Genomic DNA, 11145 nt, shown 5'->3' on the forward strand with positions numbered 1-11145 from the left:
CAAGCAGAACCTTTCTTCTAGCCTTCTCCTCTTCTCACAATTTAGGCCCTGGCCTAGTGACTGTGTGTCCATGTGTGTTTGTCAGCTTGTCAGTTTCATATCTTGTGAACCATTGCTTGTGGAGAGAGATTAGTTCTGTAAGCTCCACCATTTTAAGATTATCATTTACTTTGACATCACTACATGTCAGCATCTTGTCAGCAACAGATTAGCTAGGAACATCATTAAGAATAATTGCTGCCAGTGCAGGAACATAATGCACAAAAAATCTCTCTCGGCTGACCTTGTGCAGCAATCCCCTGTCCAGGAAAGCAGCGTTGAGATTTTCTCCTAACAACATTTTACAGACTTGCCTCTGACATCATTCAGTGATCACAGCATACAATGCTAATGGCTCCGCAACTGTAAGAAATGAAAACAAACAAAACAATCTTAGCACACAACAAACTATCCCGTAAGGCATCAAACTACCTAAAGCTTGAAGCATAGTGCAAAATGCAATATTGTAATGGTGGGGGTGGGAGTTTGGCAACACTACACGGTTGCTGCGTGGGTATTGGTCTCGTGAGTGTTGCTGTCAATCCTAAAGTAATTTTGAACAGAATAAACCAATTTTTTGTGTCAGTGTTTCTTCCAGAAGCCCAGTTACAACAGAAATTGGTCCAAAAAACCCTTTTCACTATCCATGTTAAATCGCAGTTCCATTATTAATAAAAAATGTAATTTTTTACACTGACTGTAACTGAAGCGTGTGTTTGTTCCACAAATCCCATAGGCAGCTGCTAATACAAACTTTCGTCTTGTATTCACATTTTGTGTACATGATAGTACAAATGAAAATATTATGTTTGTTCAAAAAAATTCTGGGTAGATAATAAAATTTTACTTCTTTTCAGAAGAACCAGTGACAGCAGATGTAACAGCTTTGAAAACTGAGCCTGCAGTTGATAGCCAGAGCTGCAGGTATCTGAATTCCGATTTAGCTGACATTAGAGATGTGCGAGTAGTCATCCAGGATGTCATGAAAAATGAATCAATAAAGAGAGAGTTGGAAGAAGACAAATTCACTGTTATAAAGAAGGAAAAGTTGGACTTCGATATAGACAGTGATGAAGCGATGCCAGTGGAGCAGTCTACATCAGCACTTGTTCCGAAGGTAGATCAGAATTATGATGAATGGGAAGAAATACAAAAGGAGCTAGGAGTATTTTGTCCCACCTCTCAATCTGCGTGTACACTTCAGGAGACCACTGTTGTTGTAAAATCTGAAGAAAATGAGAATGTCGACAGTTGCTGCCGCCACATTAAAATGGAAGCTGATGATGACATGTCACACGGATTAAAAAATTTAGATCCGTTGAATTGTAGGACTCCTGAGTACAACAGGACTCACGATAGTGTTCAGAACATTTCTACAGATGCGTTAAAATGTGAACCTAACTCTGAAAATATGGACACAGTGCAAAAGTCCTGTGATAGTGCATCAAATGGTGAACTCTGTGATCTCTATAACCACAATATTCCTAAATCTGTTACTTCAGATACTGAAATTCCAGAAGATCCAAACTGGGAGAAAAAGTTAGGAGTGGTGTCGGGGGGTCTCAAAAGTAGGTGCTCTAGAGAAAGAGTGGCTGGGGAGAGTGAGCCATTGAAGTATTTGAGCCAGTGTGTTGTGAACAATTTAAGTAGTGATGTTGAAGTGCAAAAGAAAGACAGGCGAGATATCTGTGATACCACTGACAGTACCACAACTTTTGTGCACAAAAGAAAACGCCACAAACATGATACTCATTTTGTCAGTGAACGTATTAAAGGACTGTCTAATGTGATACGTGGAAATAGGAGTTTTTGTGAAAGTGAACAGGAAAACGATGACGAGGACGATGATGACGACGATGATGATGATGACGACGATGATGATGATGACGATGACGAAGATGATGATGAGGAGGAGGAGGAGGAGGAGGAAGAGGAGGAGGAGGAGGAAGAAAATGATGCTTTAAATGCTCAAGTACAAAGTGCTATCGATAGCATACTGAATCTGCAACGCTCAGAAGACGGCTACGAATTACCATCTGCGAGTGTTGGTGCCGTGAGTGATGTGAGTGTACTCAACCTGCCGGTAGATGTAAACTCTGAAGAAATAGATCACAAATACTCTAGGAAAGTTGCTGAAGATAAATTATTTTCGGATGAGAGAAGTACAAAGCTTCTTAAGTGTCAAAAAAGGACTACAGCATCAGTTGTGAATTCTTGTGTTAATTCTCCAGTGTCCATTGAGTATAGTGGTGAAACAGATCCTTTCATAAATAGGAACTCTACCATTGTTATTACTAATGGTGGTGGTATCGAAGAAGACAGCAGTGGAAATGGTGATGCTGCTTTAGATGAGGCTGTAAGAAGTATATTGACATCCTGACCTTTGCAAAGCATGACACAGCCTTTGCTGACCTTTGCAAATGCACCACTGACTTCCATTCTCAGCTCAAATTGGTCAACTTTTTGCTAAGTTGAGTCATTATTTTAGAATAAATTCATTATAATGTACGTTCTTCTATAAAAATGTCATTTAAGCACAAATTCTTCACTATTCTAAAACATAAATCAGTATTTATTTTATTAGTGAAAATTGACCACCTATGATCTGTGAGGAAGTCTGTGACAGGCAGTCAGTCAAGCTTCGTTTAACAGCTCTAAAGTGTAAAACCAATCTTTTGCATAAATATTATGCTCCAGCAATGAAAACCTGCTGGTTTTGTTGTTTTTATTTTATTGGCAATTTGTACATTACTGAACAATATTTAATTTCTGAAAACATATTATGGCTAACATTTCAAATAATGATGTCATCTATGCTGGCCATATTTGTGTAGAAAGTGTGGTATTACACTGTTTACTTAGATTTGTTTGATTCAACAGGGAAGTTTGTGTGTTTGAGAGAGAGAGAGAGAGAGAGAGAGAGAGAGAGAGAGAGAGAGAGAGAGAGAGAGAAGAGAGAGAGGTAATCACATGGGTGAACATTAAACTGCACACATTAATGCTGGAACCCATGTTTGCGAATCTGCTCACTGTTTGGCATTTTGTAGCATTGTTATTTCTTATGTGAATGGCAGTTAATAATAAGTTGGTTTTAAAACTTAAGTATTACCGGTGTTCTTGCAGTGGGTGAGAAACATGTTTTATATTTGTTTTCAGAATGTAATCTAGTCATTATCAATAGTTTCATGTGGAGTGATTCCTGAACTTCCATTAAGACACTGTTACCATAACTGTTTTGTTGCAGTGCTAGTACAGATACAAATGACTGTGTAGGTAGATGTAGATGACACTTCTGGATCAGTTTTTGTCTTCTTTGTTCTTAGGCAGAATAGTAGTGCTGAGGTTTTATGAGATTCATACAAAATGTCCATATTGCATGCGATAGAGAATAGTTTCTGTATCTAGAGAAAGTTTGCCTGCAGGTTACAAATATTGTTTGAACAGCAGATGGAATATAGAGCTGGAAGCTGTGTGTCATCACATTCCTTGGTTTTTGCTCAGAGTTTGACAGTTATAATGAGGAGTACATACATGTGCCATCCAATAGTCACATTTTGGACATACAACATGAGGGTGGTGGTGCAGTGCAGTACTCTACCCCTCCCCTTCAGCATACTGTTATTTGTGACCTATATGTTGTTTTCAAATAAAGCCACTCAGATATTTTCTTTAAAATGAATACTCATACATTCATATCAGTTATAAAAAATCATTTTGTTGCTTTATCACAGAAGGAATAATATGGTGTCAAATGATACACAAGAGAATTAAACAGATTGTCATTAAGGTAAAAAAAAAAAAAACTAACTCTATGCATATATCAGTTATTTGTCCATATTCGTTAGATCACTGTACAGCATAGTCAGCCTGTTCTATCATGCAAAAGTGGCTATTCAAAGGAAAAAAAACATTATAGCCCAAGCTAAGAAGAACCCATCTTTTATTAAATAAATTGAACATGTATACGTTTTTCTATGCTTTCAAAGGCATAGATTATTTATCTCAACTGCAATATAATTAATATTGTAAAGTACTGAATATTGTTCTTTTTTGTAATGCAGAGTAGAGAAAATAAATATATCTTTTATTTGTCTAGATCACAATTTATAAAGTATTAGTGGTTTTGATTATGCAGAGCAGTCATCATCGGATCTTACATACAGTGTTCAAATTTGGGCCGTGCACTTCTCTGATGTGTCGAGTAAGATGGTGTTTTAAGTTTCTTCTGGTTGACTTAACCCAGGTCCAGATGAGTTATGTTCACCACAGGGCTTACTCTCACAATCTTGTGTCACACACATCTGTTCTCTTGTGAAGTGTTTGTCATATTGTTCATATGCTCCAGGTTAGGGGTTACATGCTACCTTTACTGTGCCCTGGTTTATACTGTGACATCATCAAATTTTGTATAACCCTAAGTTTAACACCAGTGGATGTTTAATTACTTTATCAGTTCATATCACCACACTGTAAAACATAATCATGGTTGTTTACAATTTACAGTGTGATGGTGTGCTTTGACAGAGTAATTAAATATCTACCAGTGTTAAATCAAGCATTATGCAAAGATCAATAAGATCATGCAAAGCATAGCTTTAGCTGTGCCCTTGTTTATTCTGCACGACCTCATTGATCTTTTATACTGCTTGATTTAATGCTGGTAGATATTAAATTGCTTTGTCAACATAAACCAGCACACTGTAAAATGTAAATAACCATGGTTACGTTTTATGGTGGGATGTTATGATTTGATAGAATAATTAATCATCCACTAGCGTTAAGTGTAGGGTTATGCAAAAATCAGTGAGGTCACACAGCAAATGCTGTATGTAATCCTGAACCACAAGCACACAAACATTGTGATAGAAATACTTCACATGTTAAAGAGAAAATATGTTTGACTCACAAGATTGTGAGAGGAAGCCCTATGGTAAACATAACTCGTATGGATTAAGTGTGTCAGACAAAACAGAGAGCTAGACTTTGGTTTGTGGAGACTGGCAAAAAGTTTTCACTAAAATTTGATCTTACTCAATAGATCAGAGATGTACACTGCCCAAATTTCAACCTTGTATCTAATATGATTACTATCACAACCGAGATCAGTAATATCATTTTATAAACTTGTGATCTAGACAAATAAAAGTTATATAAAAAATTAAGGTACGTGTTCCACATTCTTGGTCATGTCAAACATAGTTAAAGTAGTGAAAACATTCAAAAGAACTTATAATAGTGGTTCCTTTCTCCTAAGTGGCTATGCAACTGATGGCGAATTCTTTGGATCATTGCTGTGATGATAGTTTCTTATCTTTAAGATATTTAATGATTATTTTTGAAGATGATTCCCTCAAATCAAAAACAAATTATTGCAGTTCCTTTGGTGAAGACTCTAGACACGTACTCAGGAGAAGTGAGGCTTAAATCCCTTTCTGTTCATCCTCATTGAGGTTTGGTATTTTTTACGTTAAATCTTTTCAAACAAATGTCAAGGTAGTTTTTTAAAATGTGACTGTGGTCAATTTCTTTCCACTTGCACAATATGAGCTATTTCTCTACTTCTAAAGGCCTAGATGTCAATGGAACATGAAATTTGAACATTCCTTTTGTATATCAAAACCATCAGACATGTTCTGTTACATTATATTCATTATGGGCAAGGGAAAAGTTTCAAAAATATTACTTCTGTCTCCACTGGGTGTTACCTTAGTAACTGAAAATTTTTTGACAGTTATTGCAGCATTGTTTAAATATATTATGGAGAAAGGTTTCAAGTTCATCCTTAAAACATGTTGCACTTTGAAGGTATCAAGATGGCTTGCATTGTGTTATTTAACTATGGCAGTCAAACATTTAGACCCAAACCTTTGTCCATACTCATTAAATATTTGTCTCCTTTATTGCATTAAAACTAACCATACAGTGTTTTGCCATCGTTTCATAGGGATGACTAGTACCTGTACTCATATGTCAAAAATGTATTTTATTTTATTTTCACTAACTTACTTAAATCCAGAGACAGCTGGTGAATTTTTGCTTTCACTGTTTCATGTCCAGAGTGTATAGTCACACTAAATATTAAAAACGTCTATAGTGACATAATTTTAAATGAGGGGAAAGTGTACAAGAGATGAATTTATCCAGTTTAAAATTAATAGCATTGTTTGGCTTAGAACCTGCTGGTTTTGCCTTTGTGTGCTTATGATATACTGTGTCAGTCATGGGGAACAAATTTGATGTCCTAACTTATTTTTAGATATTCCTCTGTAGTTGTATTTGTAGCACTGCAACATTCAGTTCACGTAAATGTAAAACTTCATCAGTGTAACAGGCTTGACAGCATCTTCTTCTCAGTATTCAGCAGTCTTTTGCAGGAATGTAGATACTATTAGTACACCACATTCACTCTGTAAGAAAGTGGAGTAATGGAGTAATCCAAATGCCAATCACAATTTATGCCGTTCACATTTTTTTTAGTCTGTTTATTTACTGTGGTTGTTGATTTTATAGCTCCCTTCCCCCCTCCCCCTTTCCCCAGTAAATTTAGCTTCTTATATTCTCCTCTCGTTGTAATTATTCTTGGAATACTTTCTTATTTTATTTCTTAAATAAAAGAAAATGCTGCAAAATGTCTGGAATCTTTTAAGTACAAAAGTATATGAGGCATTGGCAGAGGAGCCAGAATGATTTATATGTAACACTTACTACTCCTGAAATTATGTACTCTGGTTCTGAACAGGAGCTAATATTTATTATATAATAATGTGATGCAAAAGTGTTGTGATTTTTGCTGTGTAATATTGTTACTTAAGTTTATGTATTAAATTCTTTCTTTGCTTTCAAGAAAATGTATTTTCTGATTACACATATTGAAATCAGTAGTAGCCAGTTAAGTGATTGATATTCAGGATTACCAGACCACCGATGTAAAATCTGAGGTAAATGTTTGGAGACTGATGACACTGTTTTTACCTTGTACATTTGTTTGTATATCATGTAGAGAACTGCTACTACATGTGTTTAAGTACCCAGTGTTACATACTGCACAAGAAGTAATCCATGAGGTTATATAATATGTGGTCATTTTTACATTATTTGTTGTATGTAGTTAATGATTTTTCAATGAGAGACACACTTAATTTTCTGTGGTAAGGAGAAGGTTGCACCATTTTTAATGCACTATTGTGTTGTTTCATAGTGAAATATTATGTCTCTATTATAAATTTTGTGATCACAAATATTTAAGACAGGTCATTGTATAGTATTTTGACTAATTATTTGCTGCTCATAATTCTGCGGTAGTTCAGTTTGTCAGTATGATGGGAGATGAGCCTGTTTATATATAGAACACTTTTCCCTTCCTGGGTAGTAAGTAGTGGAGGGCATTGGCCTCTCATTATGTAGTAAAAGTGTTGTGTTTCTCCAAATAGTTTGTTTAATATGCGCTGTAGTGCATAAATATTTATCATAAATACGAAATTCCTGAGTGTTCTCACTTTGCAAAGTTTTTCAGTTTTTAGTTGAAATTCATTGTTGGTAATCCCATCATTTAATTTAATTCATTGTTGGTAATGCCATCATTTAATTTTATAAGTTCATATTTATAAGTGCTTTAACACACTTATTGTGGTAGTAGAGACCACTTCACATAACTAACTTGATTAACAGGCTGTATAGCTAGAATGAAAATGGTGCATCCTCCTAACCAAACCTCTGTTGATTCTAAAATTATTTATCCCTGCAACATTTCGTAGTGTTTGTGGCAGCATATAAAGCAGATAACTGGACACAAATGCACTCCTTAAATAGGCGAGTGTGATTTAGAAATTGGTACTGTATAATGCACAGCCATCCCACTTCTAGAAGTTTAAGACTTTTAATTGATCATTAGTCATCAGCCTTCTTTCAATTACTTCAGTGTAAGCGAGTCCCCTTTCTGTTGGCAAAAGACTGAGATCACTTGCATCAGATATCATTTTGCAAGCTCACTCAAGTGCTTAGAGAAATTGGCTGTACAATGAAATATATTTTTTTCTGGTTCACACTTAATAATCTGATATAATTGTATGAATGTTGTTGTACACTGCAGCAATTCCATGTGTGCATAAATGTAATTGATATAATTATTGGTTCCTATGAAAATTCTGTAAATATAAGATTTGTGGAACATGCCTCGCCAAATTTGAAGCCTAGATAATGTACGGTGTTTTGTATTTCGGGTAACTGCAAGTCCAAGCTAAATGTGTTTATCCACATTGTACATTGGGAACAGTGTAGAAACTGTGTTTTAATTTATGGAACTGGGCATTTGTAGATAGTATTTATTTATTACCTGCCAGTCATTTTTCAGAGTGATAAAACTATTTTACTCAGACTGTAATATTTGTATGTATAATTGTGTGCATATGTATATACTTATATATATATATATATACGTATATATATATATAAATAAAAGTTTAGATTTTGGAGTGCCCAGATGCAAATAATTGTGTGTTAATATTTTAAATGTGTTTCTTATACATTTTTTCAATTAAATTAGTAATTACAAGAACTGATAACAGTGTTGGGGTCATACATTTGATCTCTGTTTATTGCTTGGAAATTGTATTATTTAATGTACAAAGTGAGAACATTTTAATCCATGCAAAATATTTATGAAAATAAATAGAGATATCAATGTTGTAGGAATATTTTTACAAAAACTTGAAAAATGTTCATTTATTTTTACTTTCAATAAAACACATGCACCTTTTGATACTTCTCTAATCTTTCTTGAAAGAAATTAATTTTCTCGTGTTTGTAATCCATGTACTATCAGGATTTATATACTTTATTTCTTTTGTGATGTTATTGCTTTAGAGTTTGGTAGTTTCTGTGTATGAATCCAAAAGGGGGGAAAGGAAATGTAAGAAACGCTTTTATTTGCATTTAACAGCGCACACAAATTATTTCTGGCAGCAGAATGAAACTAAATTTGGTTGACTGTCAATAACCAGAAATAGCCCAAACAACACAGTTGCTTATATTCTCTGATGGCTGTAAATCAAATTGTGCAGGATATTCATTTCTTGTATACCGTAACACATAATGTGACTTTCTATAATTTATACTATGAAGTGGGCTCCCTGGGAATCCTATGTTTAACCCAAGATTAGGATGCAAATCATTTGAAATTTTTCATTTAAGTTATATGAGAATTATTTTTATACTTATGTTACTTAAATACTTGTTGTTGATTTAATTGCATTAAATAATGCCTGCAGTTTTTTACTTTTTATCACACAGAATCAAGTAATTTTGTGCATTTTTTTTTAAGTAGTACACATAAAGGAATTGTTGCACAACTGAATCTACATTCTGACAAACTGTAGTATGTCTGTAGCAAGTAAATGTTCACATAAAACAAAACTGTAGGGTTTAAACTTGAACATAAAAACTACCGTTGATAGACACAAAAAGAAAGTCTGCAAAATTGACATTCATTGTTGGGATCTAAATTTTTCTTTACCACCACTTAGAACACATTTGATTTGAACTAACACTTTTAATACATTCTGGAGAAAGAGAAAGGTCCCCATCGCCCTGAAGTTCTTCCTCTGAGTGATTGTCTTATTTGCTAGCAGAACTATGGTTACTTGCTATTGGAAAATTGTCTTCTTTTTTTGTATATTTCTTGATCAAGATCTCCGAAATCTTCATGCCCCCACCAACTAATAATTTCATCAAATTTAGCAGCGTTGAAAATGCCATGTTCCTGCAAACTCATTTCATATTATACTGAAGATACTAGGTGCAAAGTTCATGAGGGTCAGTCTAGGAGACCCCAACACATGCCAGTAATGTGTCAACAACAAAGAAGACAATGCAGCGTTTTGTAGTTATGGTATACTGTTTCTAAGTTTATGATATCGGTATGGTTCTGCAGCTTTAGGTAATTATATACAGTATTTGTCTTTCAGTGTGATTTACCATATACTTTTGTTCATCTTTCTCCTTGCAATTTGTCTGAAACAGTGACACTTGGAGAATACTACATGTGTGTCGTGAATTTCTACACCAAGAAAGAACCAAAGGAAATTTGAGCCACTGAAAAATGACACACTCGTGTAATATTGATTGTCTGTGTTATTTTAATTTCCAAATTTGTCCCTGTTTTCAAAATACAAGAGCAGAATACTACAGGAATGGTTCTGTTTGAGCTTCGTATAGTTTAGGTTATTATCAGATGCAACAATTATTGTATTAATATTATCAAATTTTAGACTGTCCAGCCTAGTCTTGAGTTAAATATTGCACTCTATAGTCGAGAAGAATGCAGTGGAACCTCTATTCTATGTTTTCTTGTGGTTCAGACTTAAAAAACGCAGAACTGAGGAAAATGTAGATTCAATGAAAATGTTAAACAGCCTCCTCCTCCCCAAAATATGAGCACACATGTAAATGGCATATACAATTATAAATCCCAATCCTCTCCAGTACTTTGTATAAAATCTTTCTAACAAGGAAATGGTCAGACTTGTCATGTCGAAACCTGTGTTGGTTTTTTTACCACTGTGAGTTAACATTGCAAGAAGTCTGTATGCAGAATTTTAGCTGCTGACATGACCAGGAAGTCTGTATATAATTTTCTGAAGTAAGACATTGTCGCATGGTTTCCGCACTTATAACTGCCTCTTGTACAACCCTGACCTCTCTCGCTATGTTATGTCAACGCCATCTAGGGACAAGGTGGCGTTAGCTACGCGCCGCTCTCTTGCCACAGCAGTGAGAGAGCTGATTCCCCCAGTGATAGCAATCGTATGATAATTAAACATTTGTTGACAAATATGGCTGACTTGTTATCTACAACATTCTTTCCAAATAGCTATGAAATAGACACAAATAAATATACGGTTTGGAACACGTCCAAATTTTATTTCTTGTAATTACTGCAAAAATGTGAAATATTGATACAATGTTCAAAACATAGGTTTCTTGTGCGCCAAGAACATACAAGCAAAGACAACATACGGCAGCCCTGCGAATCACAGACGTTGTTAGATGTCCGTAGACAAAACTGGGCTGGTTTTAGGAATGAATCAGGCCTAGTATCAGTATATTTCG

At 34.9% G+C, this 11145-nt stretch overlaps 1 protein-coding gene across 6 annotated transcripts in view; it reads left to right on the plus strand.

Annotated features, from left to right (window-relative positions):
* The window catches only part of LOC126299248 (serine-rich adhesin for platelets-like), a 423889-nt gene extending 415090 nt beyond the window's left edge, over positions 1 to 8799 (plus strand). For all 6 annotated transcript variants that reach the window (XM_049991040.1, XM_049991044.1, XM_049991043.1 and 3 more), the window contains one exon: positions 897 to 8799. In XM_049991040.1, the coding sequence (XP_049846997.1) occupies positions 897 to 2419 (1523 nt within the window). In that variant the 3' untranslated portion in view covers positions 2420 to 8799. The remainder of the gene's footprint in view (positions 1 to 896) is intronic.
* Positions 8800 to 11145: the final 2346 nt, after the last annotated feature.

The sequence above is a fragment of the Schistocerca gregaria genome, chromosome X, assembly GCF_023897955.1.
Source record: "Schistocerca gregaria isolate iqSchGreg1 chromosome X, iqSchGreg1.2, whole genome shotgun sequence".
Classification (NCBI taxonomy): domain Eukaryota; kingdom Metazoa; phylum Arthropoda; class Insecta; order Orthoptera; family Acrididae; genus Schistocerca; species Schistocerca gregaria.